At 38.6% G+C, this 19,425-nt stretch overlaps 1 protein-coding gene and 1 long non-coding RNA gene across 4 annotated transcripts in view; both read right to left on the bottom strand.

Moving 5' to 3' along the window:
* Positions 1-3,609, bottom strand: part of LOC122981437 — a 64,644-nt gene extending 61,035 nt beyond the window's left edge. For both annotated transcript variants that reach the window (XR_006403238.1, XR_006403237.1), the window contains exons 1-2: positions 3,517-3,609; positions 2,704-2,813 (exon numbers count right to left, since the gene is read on the bottom strand). This is a non-coding gene — a long non-coding RNA (uncharacterized LOC122981437). The remainder of the gene's footprint in view (positions 1-2,703; positions 2,814-3,516) is intronic.
* A 1,372-nt stretch (positions 3,610-4,981) lies between these two features.
* Positions 4,982-19,040, bottom strand: LOC122981109 (inter-alpha-trypsin inhibitor heavy chain H3-like). Of its 2 annotated transcripts, none has more exons than XM_044349647.1 (22): positions 18,824-19,040; positions 15,464-15,499; positions 15,344-15,367; positions 13,927-14,084; positions 13,740-13,844; positions 13,488-13,650; positions 13,190-13,300; positions 12,947-13,075; positions 12,630-12,746; positions 12,375-12,543; positions 11,112-11,237; positions 10,540-10,721; positions 10,138-10,323; positions 8,919-9,058; positions 8,559-8,719; positions 8,275-8,304; positions 8,126-8,167; positions 7,034-7,147; positions 6,738-6,939; positions 6,357-6,532; positions 6,128-6,239; positions 4,982-5,264 (listed from the first exon to the last, which is right to left on the bottom strand). In XM_044349647.1, the coding sequence occupies exons 1-22, from the start codon at positions 18,929-18,931 to the stop codon at positions 5,126-5,128; spliced, it is 2,730 nt and encodes a 909-aa protein (XP_044205582.1). In that variant the 5' UTR covers positions 18,932-19,040; the 3' UTR covers positions 4,982-5,125. The 2 variants fall into 2 exon arrangements, with proteins under 2 accessions (XP_044205582.1, XP_044205584.1); XM_044349649.1 differs by lacking the exon at positions 18,824-19,040 and adding an exon at positions 17,994-18,143.
* Between the last annotated feature and the right edge of the window lie 385 nt (positions 19,041-19,425).

The raw sequence follows: 19,425 nt of genomic DNA, 5'->3' as shown, positions 1-19,425 counted from the left end.
CACACTTCTCCAAAGATCCCCTTAAGAAAATCCCTCTCAACTCCTGAACTTCCTACATGACTGGGGTCAACACGCTTGCCCTGGATCTATTAGTACACACACCACAGCCATGTAATAAGAGCTGGTGAGTTGTTACAGTACAACGAGTTCTCACACACACACACACACACACACACACGCACACTCACTGACACACAAAATGCATTTGGGCTCACTGCATAGGGGCTAGTTCAGCACATAACTAACCATGCATACAGAGAGTGTGAAGATGTATGATCTGAGCTGTTAATAATATCAGTCACTGATCACAATCAGAGAGACTGTAGCGCAGTGAATATTGAAAGCAAATGTAACTTTCAACAGTTACATAGCTGCACCCTTGGTGAAGTTCACAACAGCCTTGTAATGTTATAATATAATGCCAGAATGATATAAGGAAAAAAGGTAGAAATCCAGCAATAAACTCTTAATCCTCTGTGGTCATTGTATTTCATTGTCATTTCCTCAATGTTTCCATGTTTTTGTTATTCTTATATATCTTTTATATATACACTGACCAGCCATTTTATTCGGTACATCTGTTCAACTGTTCATTAACACAAATATCTAATCAGCCAATCACATGGCTGCAATTCAATGCATTTAGGCATGTAGACATGGTCAAGAAGATCTGCTGAAGTTCAAACCAAGCATCAAAACGGTGAAGAGAGGTGATTTAGGTGATTGTGAATGTTGCATGGTTGTTGGTGCCAGACGGGCTGGTCTCAGTATTTCAGAAACTGCTGATCTACTGGGATTTTTATGCACAACCCTCTCTAGTGTTTACAGAGAATGGTCCGAAAAAAAGAAAATACCCAGTGAGTGGCAGTTCTCTGGGCAAAAATGCCTTGTTGATGGCAGAGGTCAGAGGAGAATGGTCATACTGGTTCGAGCTGATAAGAAGGCAAGAGTAACTCAAAGAACCACTCGTTACAACCAAGGTATGCAGAAGAGCATCCCTGAACACACAACACGTCAAACCTTGAAGTAGATGGGCTACAGCACCAGGAGATCACATCGTGTGCCAATCCTGTCAGCTAAGAACAGGAAACTGAGGCTACAATTGGCACAGGCTCACCAAAATTGAACAACAGAAGATTGGAAAAACGTTGTCTGGTCTGATGAGTTTCAATTTCTGCTGCAACATTCAGATGGTAGGGTCAGAATTTGGCATAAGCAACATGAAAGCATGGATCCATCCTGCCTTGTATCAACGGTTCAGGCTGGTGGTGGTGGTGGTGGTGTAATGGTGTAGGGGATATTTTCTTTGCACACTTTTGGCCCCTTAGTACCAAATGAGCATCATTTAAACACCACCGCCTACCAGAGTATTGTTGCTGACCATGTCCATCCATTTATGACCACAGTGTACCCATCTTCTAATGGCTATTTCCAGCAGGATAACACGCCATGTCACAAAGCTCAAATAATCTCAAACTGGTTTCTTGAACATGAGTTCACTGTACTCATATGGCCTCCACAGTCACCAGATCTCAATCCAATAGAGCACCTTTGGTATGTGGTGGAACAGGAGATTTGCATCATGGATGTGCAGCCGACAAATCTGCAGCAACTGCATGATGCTATCATGTCAATATGGACCAAAGTCTCTGAGGAATGTTTCCAGCACCTTGTTGAATCTATGCCACAAAGAATTAAGGCAGTTCTGAACACGTAAACGAAAAAAAGTGGCCGCTGAGTGTACATATACATATATATATATATATATATATATATATATATATATATATATATGTGTGTGTGTGTGTGTGTGTGTGTGTGTGTGTGTGTGTGTATATATATATATATATATATATATATACATACACACACACACTCACTGAGCACCTTATAGGGAACACCTGTGCAATCTAACACAACAGCTCTGCCATAAATTCTACTTTTAAGAAGTGGTGGTGTACTGGATTGCATTAAATTGAAGTGCTCCTAATATTTTGTCCACCACACTAACATACATGAGGGGGGCAAATTATATAGGCTACCTAAAAGTAGAATTTGATGTATTTCTGATTGCTGACTATATGATGTACAGTTTAATAAGACAGAAAACTTTAGGAGAACTCACACACTCTCATAGGTGTTTTCATTTATTCTGGATGATTAGACCTCTGCTGAAGTTGTGTGTTTATGTCACCAAACATTTTGTACTAATAATAACGATAAGGGTGTAATTTAAAACAGGTGAAATGCATTTTTCATCATCTTTGGAGTGACACCTTCTTATCTTAATCTCTTTTGAGAAAATATACTGAATTAGTTTTTTCCTTAAGAAACAACAAGACAAAATTTACTGACACAGAACCACATCTGTTGTTCTGTGTACCTGACTCATTAACATCTTTATGAGAAATGAGTTGCATTCAGCTGTGCCTGGAGTACATGTATATACATAAGAGTAAAATTTAGCTTAATTTTGAATCTGTCAATAATGATTTTTCCAACTTAAATAATTTTTAAGGCAAATATCTGAAGGAATGTTAATGAACATAATGCTACTGCATTACTAAGATTTCATAACTACTGAAACTAATAATTATGACTTTCTGCAGCTGGAACTGCTAACTTTACAGTCCTATAATATGGTATGTGTGTAGTATACAGTATATTTATAGGTTAGTGAACACATCTTGATTACTTACACACCTTTATTCCACTGTAGAGGCCCATTATTAAATCTGCATTTTCATGTCACCTGATTGTGGTCTTCGCTCCTCAGGTGGGTGCAGGACAGGTGTGGTGGAGTTGGCGGGAACCTGTCAATAAAGTTTATTGACCCACGAAGATGCTTACATAAGGCTACACATACAGCAATGTTGGTATATAGATAAATATGAGGTCATTATTACCCCAACTAGAGTGAGTCAAGAGACGTATACATCATGCTTAGGTTGTTTTTTTTTATTGAGACCTGAGTTGTTGTATCAAGTATCAAACGTGTTATTGTGTAAAGTTAGCTTGCGCGGAGTAAACAGTTGGTTCACGACAATTTTGTCCAAACTTTAGCGGCTTTGCTGCTCTTTATTAGAGGTGAGGAAGTTTACCGAAGGTACATTTGCAAAACTCGTCGGTTGCTGTCATTAGTCTCCACTGAAAATAGTTCAGATAAAGTGTAAATCTTACCTTTGTGTGACTTTCTGTAAGTTTTGGAGTTTAGCATATTCCTCTCTAAAACTACACCTGCCGTTTCACTAGCTTTGGTTAACCAGATGGAAAAGGTAACCTAAATGCAAAAATGTACAGTGGTGAAATAAGTAACTTGTGTTTTTATTTTAGTCACACAAAAAACAAAATTATTATTTTAAAAAGTCTAGCCAACAACATTTAACATGATTAAGACGTGAAATTAAGACTAGCCTTGTGCCCAGTTTGTGCTAAAACTAGATATCACTGGTCTCCAACAGTATGTGGGTGAGGTCTGTAAGTACATGAAGTCTGTTATGCCAACTTATTACTCACCTCTGCCTGAGTTAAACTGATGCTACCATCAACTGAGGTGAAGAGCAGTATTTTTGTGAATAAAGGTGCAGCTCGCAAAGCACACTTGGTATTGTTGTGGCATTACCTTTTTCGGTGAATGAGTGCCAGGCCTCGCTACTGGACATGCTGCAGCACTATCATGGCTTACTGAAACACCTTATTTGGACAAAGCTATCATTAGTGTTATTAGTCACACCTGTGTGTTTCCTGCTATGACAAGTCATAAATGTCTACAAATAGACGATGGTATGCACGAAGCTGGACTGAACATTGTCAGAGTGCAAAATATTTGTGATTTTACTTGTTTTTATTCAATCTGACAAAAAATAGTTCTTGAGACAGTTATTACAGACCAAATCTACAGATACTTTATCTTGTTTTTTAATATCTTACACATTGTTTTCTTTACTTTATCCGTTATCTGGCAATGTTGTGTTGCAGACTGTAAAGCACATTAAGCATACAATAGGTACAACTTTACATCAGCTGTTGACATTAGCAAACACTTTCATGAGTTATGATAATATGAATGGCCTATAATGTTGTGTAGTGATAATCCCCAAGAAGCCATGCTGTTATAAAAATAATTTAATTAGAGACTAATTACTGAACTTTTACAGCAAGCACAACCCTACAGGCCTTTACACTTGAAATTCAAACATATTCCACTTTGACATTTAAGGGACCAGCATGTAAGATTTAGGGGGATTTACTGGCAGAAATGGAATATAATATTCATAAATATGTTTTAATTAGTGTATAATCACCTGAAAATAAGAATTGTGTTTTCATTAACTTAGAATGAGCTGTTCATAGCTACATAGGGAGCAGGTCCTCTTCCATGGAGCCTGCCATGTTGCACCTACATGTTCTACAGTAGCCCAGAACAGACAAACCAAACATGTAGGCTCTACACACTTGGAAGGAGGGGGTTATTCAGTTGGTTGCAATCTTCAACCTCACTGCTAGATGCCACTAAATCCAACACACTGGTCCTTTAAAATTGATGCATCAAGGACATTGCAGAACTGGCAGAAGGCGGACATTAAATATTCATTTGATTGCAAAAAAGTGCTGTGTGTGTGTGTGTGTGTGTGTGTGTGTGTGTGTGTGTGTGTGTGTGTGTGTGTGTGTGTGTGTGAGTGTGCTGGGTTATATAATTACATACTGTATGATGACCGCCTACTGTCAGAAAACATTTACTTAACTTCTTATTTCTGTCATTGGTGAATCTATGTCGACTATTTAAAACTTTCACAAACAGCACGCTTTGTCATTGTTATTTTTTTGTAGGTCACAGAGTCCCACTACCATTAAATATTAAAAGCAATCTTTAGTATCTTTAATAATGTTTAGTAAGCAATGACCAGTTAATTTTTAAATGAGTGGTGATGCCCCTGCTCTGTTAGAGCCTTATGGTTATCAAAAAATAAAACACATCCTCTAGACAGTTTTGTTATGTTTGTTTCTGCATGTGCGTTTGTAAATTTGTGGCTCACTACTGTCAACTATCTCTCATCAGGCAACACCATAATGATGTACCTTGTGTCCCCAGTGAAATTTCACTGATTTATGAAATCTAAAAGATTCAAACAGTCTTAAAAAGGTCTGACACAATGTAATCAGAGGCTCCTCCATCCACGAGGCCCGTTCCACTGTTGTTAACAAACCAGCAGAGAATATTTTCCCCATTCTTCACATCCCTGCTGAAGTCTTTCTGCCAGTGTCTGCGAAGGAGAGAAAACCAGTAATGAGGTGTATGTACAGTATATGTAAAAACAAATGCTGTATATTCTCAGACCTGCCAACCCTGGACGAATTTTTTGAGTACCACTTCGGCAAACTAGATACATCAGATGCAAATCGCTGCTGTTCACACAATGAAATATTGTACATGATTTGCATAGGAACACAATTTCACATAGGCTACACACTAACCTACCACTGCTGCATTTATATAGTTTCTATTGTTTACACCTCCACAATAATCAAACTTTAAGCCAATTTGACTTTTGAAAATGTGATTTTTAGCTAATATGAAAAGATGATGACAATGTAGCCTAGACAGACTATTTTGTGTCTATGGTGAAATAAATATTTTAGAGCTGGTTAATACAACACTTCTCATTATAAGTAAGCTTAATTCCTCCTTTTACACACACAGGTAACTTTCTAGGTAATGAGAGGGATAAAATCAATGTCATGTTACTGTCAATTTGCATTCTCTTGAAATGACAGTATGCATTTGTCAATCATGATCATCAACACTTGATATTTGGGTGGAAGCAGGGGGAATGAATCCGGCGCTATGATTGGTTTTGGATTCCAATTCAGCAGGCTAGACGCTGCTGCCTCTTGCTGTTAGACTTGAGTACTGCACATGCACAATTGAACTCACAGGCATCACCAGCTTTTTGCGTAGTTTATACTGACAAATCGTACCAGCGTACACTGATGTCAATATGTGTAGCTGCTAGGCAAAATGTGTACAGGTTGGCAGGTCTGTATTCTCACATGCATTGTGTGTGTGTGTGTGTGTGTGTGTTTGTGTGTGTGTGTGTGTTTAAACATGATGAGGCTTGAAGTGTACCTGGTCACATGGAGTGTTTGTCCCTTCACATACATGGTGGCGTCTAGTTTCCCCTGGATTTCACCTGGACGCAGATCTGTCACCTCAAATTCAACACCATGGTAGAACTGACCTGAAGGGAAACATCTCATGTCATATCTTTTGATTTATTCAAAATTTAAAAAATAGAAACAGTTATACAATCAATGTATAATATGGAAAACTTTCTCTCAGCTCTTGCTTTTCCTACCTAGTAGGCCATGAACTGAAGTGGACAAATGATGGCTGTCCAGGGTGTAGAAACCCAGGTAGTCTTGTTGGTTGTGACGTCTCTTCCACACCTTTGTGTGTCTGATGACCATAAATTTAACCGAGTGTCTCAGCGTGACTGTCAGACTACAGTTCTTTGTCAACTTGAGGTCCATACTGGAGGAGAAACAGAAAAGCTGTGAGTTGCATGTGAAGAAATTCATTTTCCTGGGTCAAGGTTGTGGAGAATTTAATTTTGTCAATTTGGTTTTGTTTTTGTTTAGTAGTTTTTACAAATGCTATTTTTTTGTTAATTCTAACTCCTACTCATATTTCTTTCATTTGTGGTATAGGAGTTATATGCTAAAGCAGTGCTACTCACTTGGTTTCTTTGAGGGAGGCTGTATCAGACCACAGCAGCTTGACCTGCTTGCCGTTGTAGAAGACTGAGATGTCCTGAGTGCTCACATCCAGCCTCACCCCCAGTTTCTGGTGTGTGATGCCAAAACGCCCAAAGTAAGTGTTGATGTTACCATCTGGTACAACTTTCTTCTTGCCAATAACTTGACCATTCACCACGAAGCCTGAAAGTAATGACCGGTTTGTTGTCACTTCCCATATTTCTCAAACAAAAAGAGACTTTGTGTGTCGTGTGCAGGTAGTGCAAGCAAGACTGACCTGATTTTGGGTCTCTGACCAGGTTGAAAATGGTTCCTGGTTTGTCATTGATGTTAAAGCACAGAGCTGCCTCTCTGTCTGGGATTTCTATCATGAAATGAGGATCTCCGTCCACTGCACAGGCATGATTAAAGTATCATATCAGGCAAAATACGCAGTTAATACTCTAACTCAAGTACAAAGGCATGTTATTATAATGTTAAAGCAACCCATCCTCAAAAGAGAAACGACAGTATAGGTCGAAAATTCAGCTGACAAAAACAACCTATAGTTACGTATGATTGACAGACACCATCTAGCGGCCATAGTAATTATGACCCAAAGAAGTGACGCATTTCAGATGACATCTATAGAAGGTGACAAATTTCCATAATCAAAGGTGGCAGGCTGGGTGGTTGGGTAGATAGATAGATGGCAAAAAGTGGACTTAACTGCAGGAGATCGCCGTTCACTTCCTGTTTCCAACCGTGAGTGTCAGGTTTCCAACTGTGAGTTGGGACAGTTTTTAAAAACTGTAGCTATGATTGTCGTGGTGTTTACTGTTGCCATGACGACAAAGGTTGCCTAACCTACACCATGTTTCAAATGATCATTTTAACCCAAACCCTAATCTTTCCCTAACCCTAACCAAGTGTTTTTCGTGCCTAAACCAGACCTTAACCACAGCGTTGTCACACCATAAAACATCATTATTTTTTAACAGGGATTTGTAACGGTTTTGGAAAGCAGCATATTAGAGAACACTCTTATGAGTTGTTCTGGAGTGGATGGTGCCATTGACCTATGTGGTTGTTTAATTATAAGGATGTGTTGTATCATAGAATTTGATCCGTAGGACCAGTAACATAATACAGTTACATTTCTCGGTAAAGAGGTGCTGATCTTACTCTGAGTTGTTCAATAACAAATACTTTTGGTAAATCAAATAATAACTGCTAAGATTTCTGCTCATTTTTGAAAAACAGAAAGAAAGAACATTCATGATTTCTGTGTTTGTTGGGTGTAGTCTCCTATACAACAATCAAAATTTTCAATAGTGGGTTTAAGATGCAAGATGCAGTAATAATGTAAGCGTATGTATAAAAATCTTACCATCGTATTGACTATGGGAACTGGCAGCAAGGGCAGAGGAACCTTTAATGTAATGACCGGTAATGACAGCAGATATTATCAAACTTGCTCATCCCAAAGTTAGATGTATACAGTGTGTCATAGAATTAAGTTAAAAGTGACTGTCTTACCAGTGCGCCTCTCTGCTTTCTGTCTCTGGTCTGTGAAACAGGGAAACATTTAAAAAACATACAATACAAAGTTAGCTCCACATTGATCAACTGATTCAACAGGCTACTGATAATGTAAGAATGTGCTGTATATTTGCAAAGAAAGAAAGACTTTACTATAAGCTGCTGGCTGCATTGTTCCAGATTCAGATTGTGACTAGTCAAACTAGTCAGTCTTTTAACAAATCTTTTTTATTCTTACACCTAAAGGACAAATTAAACATGACTGAAAACATTTCCCTTACCCTCAGTCAATTTATTAGCAATGAGAGTGCTGCCTGGTCTATCCTCAGTTTCAGGCTTGGTGACCACCATGGAGGTGAGAGGGGTGACAAAGCTGTACTTCAGGGACATGTCCAGGGCCTTAGCTGCTGTATTGTTTTTCTCCTGCTGTGTACCAATGTCACTTGGAAAAAAAGAGAAAGAGAGGAGATTAATTGCTTGTTTATTAATGTCATGTCACCATAAGTAATGACATACGTGATGTCCAATATGAAGTCCTCTCTATAAAATTATCTTAACAACTTTTTGAGTCTCTGTGATTGTTTCAGAGAGAAACTTACATCAAATCTTGGTGGGGGTACAGGTAATTAAGATGAACAGACCTGTTTTCCAGTAGCTGCTGGATGGTGAGGTAAGCCCATAAACGCTCCGTGAAATCCCCAAAGATGTACTCCTGTTGTGGGTAGATCACATCCCAGTTTACCACACTGGCCTTTCCCTGCACCTGGAAGTCCTTGTCAGGCTAGAGAAAGAGGAAAGATGCAAGTGTAACATACGCTTCTTGCATGTTATATTAAATACATAATTTGAGCTTTACATGGTTCTTATGTCTAATAGCAAAATCTTGTAATATAGAATATAATTTTGTCAGTAATTGTACCTTTCTTTGATAGTTGTAAGGGGTACATATTTGTATTATTTTCATATATTTCATATTTAATACTAGGCTACACAGTATCCAAGGTAACGGTGCAGCTATAAAGCCCATCACCGGGAGAACAAGTCAGACCGGGCTTGTATCCCCCAGGTGAGTGTGTGACTGTTAAATGGAAACTTGTAAATATTAATGTATAGCCGATCTGAGAGAGACGTTATTATTAACTATAACTATATTGATATTATATATTGATATTAACTATATTGAGTGATTATCTACTGATCCATCTGTATCAATAGTGTCTTTGTGTAATTCTTAATATAGTAAATCTCTGTGATCCTGGTCAAAGTTAGATCCTTGGCCCTGTAATTTGTCATTTAATGGTTATTAAGCTTTGCTACAGAAATCATTCAATAGTATTGTAAGTTTCCTTTGATTATGATTTTATTTATACTAAATAGTTTTACTGAGAATGTGGTTGTAAGCAATAAACATTCAAGATTGAATTGACATCAGAGCTGTCTGTGTGTCTTCATTGGAGTCAACTACTAACTGTCAGCCGTTAGTCCACCATCATCATCACAACACAACGCAGAGACTGTATCAGCGATATAAAAGAGACTTAACAGGGGCGGTATAAACTGTGAGGTATATATAGTCAGAAAAGATAATCCCTCGTTACACAAGGTTTACTATCATCTGATAAAAAAATGGAAGAGTAAAGCTCAATATGAGCATCATGGCATATAGCATTGATCCCTTCTTAGGTCACAGGGTAGCTTGAAAAAAAATACCTGGACTACAACAATATACTTAAGTTCAATTCATTAGCAATATCACTCCTACCATTCAATATTCAGATACAGGGACTGTTTCATATGAGAATAAGGAACAAGCACTTGTATTGTAAATCGTTTTGCTTGACATATTGCCGTTCATCTCACCCCCAGGGCAAACACTTCCACAAGGAAGTTATCCACGTTGTCGCCGTTCAGCTGTCCGGCCACCACAATCTCTGAGCCATTAAACAAATGGCTGTAACGGCTTTTGGTCAAGAGGTCTACCGCATTGTCAGGGTAACGCAGGTCCACCTCCAGGAGCAGGGGACTGGACACTTCCTCATAGAAACCCTGGAACAAAGACACACCCCAAATTATGCAACATCCCCCACATGTCCTTGGAGGTTGCCTGGGTCCAGACCTTTGAATCCACCCACTCCACTGAGTTCATTGTAACAAGCTGACAGTTCTCTGTCTGATGTCAGGCAACCTTGGGGGTGCAAATTCAGTAAATATCCCCAAACTAGCATGGGCATTCCCGTGTTTTAAATCCTTTTTTTACCCTACCTGGAGTTGAACAGCTGCATCTGAGGCCTCATAGATTCTGCGGGCCACTCCCTTGTTTTGTTTGCTCATGACATCCAGGAAGGAGAAATCTACATCATTTCCGAATCCAAGACAGAACAGCGACATGTTCCCTCCAATAGCAGAGCGCACATTCTTCTGGATTGTTGGGAGGTCAGACACCCCTGTGTGTATACATGCAGGTGCATTATGTGGGAGCATGCAATGAAAGCCTTGCAGTTCCTTGCAATGATAAACAAAATGGAAACCTTTGAATTTGATTGTGAATCAAATTGTTGCATTTACAAATCTAGAGAGGATCCTGCATATTTTCTACTGCTTCCAAAAACAGCAACAAAGTGAGTTCCCCAAGTCTTTCTTGACAAAGACGTGTAGACAGACAGAGCACAGACAAGGACTAATCTCCTTTGGTTACCGTCAAACAAACCAATTTTTAAAGATTCTTATGCAAGTGACAGATTGTTAACTACATGTATAGTTTGTGTTGAGCTGCTTAGCCAGTCTATGAAGACCCCTGATCTTTAATTATATTCTTACACATTAGAAAGGCTCACCTTTGTTTGGCATCCCATCGGTCAATAATATAATCATATCCACACTCCTCTCTGGAAGCTTCTTATCATCTCTGTCTTTCTCCAGCATTCTCACTGCTTTTAGTATGGCACCATTGATATTGGTGGCTGAAAGGCAATGACACAATGAAAAGATTAACATTAAAAAAATGATTGAAAAATTCTTCTTGCAGAGAAAGGTAAGCCTCAATTCCTCACTATGTTCTTTAAATGAATGACATTGGGGGGAAATGTGCTTATTCACTTATTCTTGCCAGGAGATAGATTGATAGTACTCTCATGTCTGTATAAAGACTAGAAACAGAGGGAAACAGCTAACCTGGCTCTGTCCAAAAGTAACAAACAAACAGGTAACAAAAATCTGCCTCCACATACCTCTATAGCACACTAATTAACATGTCACATCTCATTTGTTTAATCTGTACAAAAATCTTGGGGTAAAATGACAAGCTGTGGTTTTACAGGGGATTATATGTCGGACTATTTCTTGGTCAGGCACAATGACTTCCTGTAGTTTCTGCTGGTTGCCCTGGAAATCTAACAATGACTACAAGACTCTACGATGGCACTAGGCTAGCTGTTTCCAACTTTTGCTCTAAGCTTAGCTAACCAGTATTAGCTGTAGCTTCATTTTTAGTATACAGACATCAAAGTAATATCAATGTTCTGACTCTTGGCAAGAAAGTGCACACAAATGTATCATTTTGTCATGATCTCAAGTTTAAAACAGTATATCATTACATGAGTTTGTCTCTCTTAAAGAAAAAAAAGTGATGTCATCAGTAAAGAAAAAATTTCAGACACTGCTTCTGTCAGTCATCCTCAGTCTTAAAGGAACTGTGGGTGCATAAACAAGAGAAAAGAAAAAAAAATACTCTCATGACTCATTAATTTAGTAAAACTTCTTTGTTGATATCTGTCTTTTATTTCCATTTATAACTATTGAAAAGACAGAGTAAAGAAGTTTATCATGCTTAAATAACATTATTTTCATACATCTGCAAAAATTAATTTGCATAATTTTTAGATCCTATTACTGCTCAGCTCTCAGTATCACCCTCACAGGATGTATGTACAGTACATTTAAAGACATTTGATACACAAATTAAAGTAATCTAACTCTTGCTGCCAACTTGTTTAACAAATTGTAAAGTCTATATATTGAAAAGAGATTTCTTGTAATTTGAATAAGGAAGGAACAAAAACATTTGGCATTAAAATTGGTGCCACTTGTTTTCCTCTAACCTCCTTTGTCCCTTAGTTTCTTGACATAGGCAATGGCTTCAACCACATTTTCCTTAATTGCTTTGGTAAGAGAGTCCTTCCAGGTGACAATCTTATCATCAAACAGGATGAGAGCAAAGTGGTCCTGCTCGTGGAGGTCTTTCAGAATGGCAGTCAATGCTTGCCGAGTCTGCAAAGGTTCACAAGTTCACATATGAAGATGTACAAACAGTGATGGACACAGTATGTAACTTACCTACACATAACATATTTTACCTGTGCAATCTTTCTTCCACTCATTGAGCCGCTCCTGTCGATCACAAACACAACGTTCTTTGGGACTCTGGGTAGGTCAGTTGGAGCAAAGAAGTGCACAAAGTATCCGTTCACAATCTGAAGGAAAATAAAGCATTGGATTTGGACAAATATGGAAATATGGCACAAGGGCACAGCTATAAACACCTTCATACAGTTAGGGAAGTAAAACTAATATCAAAAAGGTAGTGTCTCTGCAGGTGAATTTCATAATTTTGTGTTTCAGGTGATATAAATGATTCTTATGTGCTGCTGCAAAATTTTTGTTGGCAGCTGACCTGAACTTCCCCCAGGCTTTCTTCTCGCTTCACATCATACTTGATGATGAAATCTCCATCAATCATGGTACCTTCACATCCTGCACATTTCCTCTGCTGCTCCAGTGTTGGTGAGAAAGAGATGTGTGCCTGAAACATAGAGAGATTCAGTTTGATAGACATGATTAATAACTTATTTTATGTTTAAAATAAAACATTATAAATTTCAAACTAAAGGATAAAAAAATCTTTTGAACCATTTACTTTTGTATCTGTGACAATTTTCTCCACCAGTGGGAGCAGCTCATTGGTGAGGAAAGTTGCAGAGGCCTCAACAAAAGCAATGCCCTGCGGCTCATAGATGTCTGCCACAATCTGTTTCCAGAGACACAAACATGCACAAAAATACAATCACTGAAATCACTGTTACATAAGGTCTAAAAAAATTCCTCCTTCTTTTGTATTACAAACACTGGAAACTCAAACCATTTTAAGGTCCTCTTCACCAGTACAGTATGTCATTATCAAGAAAAAAACAAAAAAGGGTGTGTGTGTGTTCAACCTGAAACTCCTGGACCGGTTGTTTGGGTTTAACTCGGGTCAGAATCTCATAATGGCCCAGTTTCCTCTGAAGGAGCTCCTCATACGTCAGAATGAAAGTCACGTTACTTTCAGCTGCAATGTTGACAGACACTGAAAACTTCTCCATCTTTCTTCCAGAGGCCCTGTAATGATTGATATGTATTATTTTAATGAGATGTTCACACCATCAACATGTGCAAATCATGCTGTGATGTTTTTCAGTCCAACATACTTGACCAGTCCAGCAGCCTGTCCTGAGGAAACAGCCTTCTCATACTGTTTCTTGGCTTTCTCTTTCTCCTTCACCTCTCCAACATACTCCTGACCATCAATTTCCCTGTAAGGCATGAGGGGAGTTGACAAAGAATGTGAAACATATAACCTATGTTCATTGTCAAATAAATCAAGTTTTAACTGACATGCTGAAGTTGGTGATGAAAGCGGTTTTGGGAAGCTCCACTTCGAAGAAGATTTCCTGTGAGGAGTTTGCTTTGTTCAGAGCCTTCGAGGTCATGACAGTGTGAGCAAAACGAGACGTCACAGCACAGACGACCCTGACACTGTACACCTCCACCAACTGTGTGAGAAACACAGACATGCTGATTAAAAGGTGCAATTTTAAAATCAACATATCATAGCTACTCCAATTCTGATGCATTATTGCAGTAAACAAGCAAGACCAGTGGCCAAGAGGACTGTTGCCTGTCCACTGTATTCTGGATCAGATGTCATGAGAAATGTCCCTCAGTGATTCATGTCACAAACAATAAAGAGGTTTCTGTTCCGTAAACACAATGTAAGATGAAGCTTTTAGAATTTCTCATACTGGCAAATGTAGAGAGAAATAAAACCCAGATGGACAAATCACTTCCAGCATGATTATTGTCTCCAGTAAAGCAAAGAGAAAATAAATACATGCCATAGAAGGGAAGAGCAGAACAAGTGGCATCTGGAAGCAATGAGGTTTATGAGAAATGTGAACTTCATTTTGCAAATAGTAACAATACCACTACTGTGAGATAGAAGCTACGAGTCAACATCACCGTGGTTTCATGTGTATTCAGTCATTACACCCAGGCTTCACAATTAATTTGACCATTATGCATTGACATGTATAACAACAAGACATTTATCCTTGTTGTTAGGAAAGGTGTAACAGGGTAGACCTGTATCATCACCATCACTAATTAAAACTGATTGTGGGTGCTTTTTTGTGTGTGTGGGTGTGTGGTGGAGGGAATTCACATTTGTTGTGAGCCAATGGCTATTCAGTGGGTTGATTGAGGGCAGATGTGTCTGGTTGTGCCTCCACTGTTGTCTGTTTATGCAGGTATTGTATGCATGTAAAAATTTAAGTGATTATCAAAATGGTGGGCATTCATTCTTGGTATTTCTCTTGGTGCAGGCAAGGGTCTGCAGGCTGAAGTTTGTTGCTAGCGCAGTCAATGTTGGTGGCTCAGAGAGTACTGCTACATGGTGATGAAAAAGTGTCAATCGACTGGAGCAAGCAACTTGTGGCGCAGCGGATATTCAGCCTCAGACAAGAAGAGACAGTGAGCCTTGGACTGTTTTCCCCACCCTTTCTGCTCATTAAGATATTGACTGCTACCCCTGTTTTAAATAGTTTATAATAGTATTGCCACAAGCCCCAGATATTCCCCTATGGGTTTAATACATTTTATACGAAATAAACTAAGTTTTTATGTTATCTTTTGCTGTCTATAGGCTGGTCAGTTAATTGTGAGCAAAGTATGGCAGTGGTGTTACAAAGGTCTAAAGGTCCAAGCTTTATTTTGATTTTAGAATTGTACAATAATATGAAAATGAGTTCCTTACGTCTGCAGACTTTGTGCTTCTTTTCTGTAGATGGAAAAAAAAAGACAAAAATAGGATTCTTTACAAACCAATATCTTTTTTTTTTTAACAGGTGGTTAATAAGTAGTTCAAGCTTCATACCTTTATTGACCTGGTGTCCACATCCTCTTTTGTTTCCTGGAAAAAAACAAAAGTATGATTGTATGGTAACTGAATTTGGGATGTTTTCTGAAAGATTACCGTTAGTTACATCCGGGCATAAAAATTGATTCTCTCAACACTGCATCAGTAGTCACTATCAGATGTATCCATGCATTTGATACTCTTCATCACTAAAGTTTATGTTTACGAAAATGTCTTTAAGATCCAGTTTTTCCAGATCATTAAGCATTGCAGTAACATGTTTGGAAAGCAAGGTGTGGACCTAGAATCAGACTAAAGATATAAGGCAGGTGTGGGAAAAGACTCTAGGAAGGCCACAAGATGAACAGACAAGGAGAAATAAACAGGAAGCTGGTAAGCCAAACAGAGGATCTGGCAAGGGGGAGGAGTGACTAAAGCTCTATACTGTACGAGACACTGAAATGACAGGACATGGTTGGTTAAATGAATTGATGTGAAGGTGGATTGGAGACAGCAAGAGAAGAGGATGGACATAATATGGAGGAGAATATGTCACCTCCATGACACATTTCCTTGATAAAAATGCAAGTTTTCTGGTCTTTTGCTGACCAATTAGAATATGACATGATATGATGCAGAATATACATGAATAAAGTATATAATACAATTCAGAACACACAGAATGATGATATGAGTTGGTGACATGTCTCTTCTTGCATATTCTGTTTTCTATCTAAATCATAGCTCTGATATGTCCAAAAATTGATATTGTACAGTCTGACACAGTTTGCAACCAAAATTTTATTAGACTCATCTCACACAGTGTGACATGCAATGAACCTGCAAGATAGCTGTTATCACACAGTATGAGGAAAGGGCCAAGACTGCAAAAACAAGAACTTGAGACTTGACTTGGACTTGACTGCTGTGAGACTTTACTGAACTTGAGACTCATAGCTCACACCTTAAATTATCATTGAATATCATATTATCATTATATTATATTAATTTAGGTGGGCCTGTGAGATATAAAGTGCAAGAGTCATCTGTAGATCAACCATAACAGTTTTTCTACTCTCATTAGTATTAGCCTACTATTGATTGTATTGATAGCAGGATACTGGTTTTGTTAACTGTTGCTTAGCAACATATGATAGATTCAAGAAATAAGGTGGCGGAGGCGAGCTGCAACATTATTTCTTCATTTAATGCTGCAGTGATTTCCCCAATAACATTATAGCACAACTGTTGCATAAAAGCAATGTCAAACCTGGAGTTGTAGTACCTGGAATACTCACTGAACATCTGCAGCACTGAATATGTAATCAGATTTTCTAACAGCAAGGGTAACCACACAGCCTATAAATTATTTGCACAATGCCACTACATGGCAAAAACAAACTGAGAGTGCTACTTACATAAATTAAGTAAGCATCATGAATCCAACAATAAAGTATACAAAGTGTGAGATTAACAAAGTTTAGCTTCATTCATAAACTATCATTACATTCATAATCCCTCCCTCAGCCAAGAACACAATAGGCTGCACCAGCAGGTCCCAATTCAAAAATTACTTCTACCATCAAATAGCACAACTTATACAAAAAGCATGTTAGTATAACTTACATATGTCAGCACATCTTCAAGGTTTAAAACAATAAGAAACATCCACTGAGCTGCGATGTGTCATTTCTAATGCTTCCAGACTTTAGCAGAATTGAATGAAAATCAGAGGAGTCACAGAAATGTAGCTGCAGGATTTTAGTGAAATAAATTCTAACAATATTTGCACATTACAGTACGCACAGGACCAACTGTTAACTGTAGGTTTCGACATTGCTTTAAATTCAAATACATGTATATTTATCACAAAAGTAATAGAAATGTCCCCAGATAGTGTGGGTACTATATTTAACTGAGCTTAGAATGTAGAAGCTCAAATGTAGAAGGTTACAGACCAAAAAATACTCTGATACAGGTTTGAACTCTACATTAACAAATATAAAACCTATAAAACCTATATCAATGCATGTATCAGATACATGACTTACACACCCTCATGTATATGCTTGACATGCAAAAAATATCCCTCAAGGCTTAAAATACTATAGTTAGTTACTAAAATGTATACAACACAGCTTGAAAACAAGTGAATGAAGACATTTTCAGGACCAACCAGCAGACCTTCTGCACAGGCCCCAAACAATCACACGTCACTGAAAAACAGCAGCAACAGGTGATTTAACAACCAGCAAACTTATTCAAAGCCTCGTCAGGCTCCACAGACAGCAGCACACAACAGCTTCAGCGTCCAGACAAACAAGAACTACAAACCATCAACAACATAGCAAAGGGTTAAATAACGTTACACACAGAGAGCCACTGCGGAACATTTAACCAGCAGCACAGAAACCGAGGCGAGAAAGGAGACAATGATAAAGACAAACACAAAGACAGAGAGAGAGAGAGAGAGAGAGAGAGAGTGTGTATCTGACTCACGTTTTTTAAGTAAATGCTCTGTCTTTCACAGAAATGAGCATTAACTTACCTGCTGTCGCTCCTGCTCCTGTGTTGTTGTTGTTGTTGTTGTTGTTTTTTTTGAAAAAAGTGGCTCAACGGGCAAGGTGTTCAAAAGAACCAATGAGCGGGCACAGCCCGGTCTACCCGTGTTTGTGTTTTTTATGATTATGCATGTGCCAGCTTGAGATTTAGGTGGACAAAAAAAAAGGAAAAAATGTGGCACAGGCACAGCCGTGGCTACGCGTTGGTCTCTGTATGTTAAAATAATTTATAACACATCTATGAAAAGAAAATGTTAGGCCATGTTATTTGAATGGTCAGCAACAAAATGCAAGTCTTTCAGATATCTGATACTCAGCACCTTGACTTACACACAGACTTGACATGACCGAGACTTGACTTCGTTTGACTAACTTGAAACTCTGCTGAAAATTTTATATGATGCTCCACTGTGCTTAATGAATTATTACCACAAACAGAAACACAAGCCATATTATTATCTTGCTGTTTTTAAGGATTTTTCCTGTCAGCGCTTCACGATCATCTGTAATCTTTTTCTTTGACTCTCTGAAGCAAAGTTTGTGTTTTTCTGCTCAGCCAACAGTTCAGCTAAACAGTTCTTTTATTCCTTCTTCAGAGAAAAAACATCGTTGCCGCTGCCAAAAATGCAAAGCACACCACTTCCGGCATGCCTGAAGAGTTTTCATGGGAAAGATCTACTTTGACCTGATACTGATTATCTACAACTGTAAATATTGGCTTTCATAAAAAGTATACCATTAATGGCTGTCCATACAAAGTAATAAACCAGACATTTGTTTACATGCAAATGCTGCACATGTGGCTCATTTTAAATACCTGCATCCGAGCATCTCTGCGGGAAATGACCAGAGTTCCCTGAGCCTGAGCTGGAAGCCAGATGCAGACCCAACCCCACAGCAGCAGGACTCTCCACCCTGCAGCCATGGCCGGGAAACAGAAGGCCTTCTTCCTTGGTATGGCTGAAAACAAGTGCGGACGGAATTCGAGGCATCTGGATCAAGTCCTCCCGTAAGAGTTTCACTCCGCCCACACTCTGTGCTGCAGAAGGAGGACCTATTGCCTCCACAACTCTCACGCTTCCGTTTGTGTATTTCTCCATAAATTAGTGTGTGTCTGTGTGTGTGTGTGTAACCTGCACTCTGGAAATGCAGTAAGAGTGCAGGTTACATATTTAATCATCAGGATATTAAATCATGGGGTTTTCACTTTTATGAATGAGTTTATTTGTTCTCCACACGCTGAGACATGAATGAGGTCGATTATATCATCACAAAGTGTAAACCACCAATTAAACAACATTAATTAATATTAAGTGTTTACATTTCCTGTTATAAAACAAAAAATCTGAGTCAAAGTGCTTCTCAGCACCAGTCACAGTCATTTGGTACACAGAGGACTGACTGTTTGACCATAAAGAA

Source organism: Thunnus albacares, chromosome 4 (genome assembly GCF_914725855.1).
Source record: "Thunnus albacares chromosome 4, fThuAlb1.1, whole genome shotgun sequence".
Classification (NCBI taxonomy): Eukaryota; Metazoa; Chordata; class Actinopteri; order Scombriformes; family Scombridae; genus Thunnus; species Thunnus albacares.
This window is presented reverse-complemented; position numbering and strand designations above follow the sequence as displayed.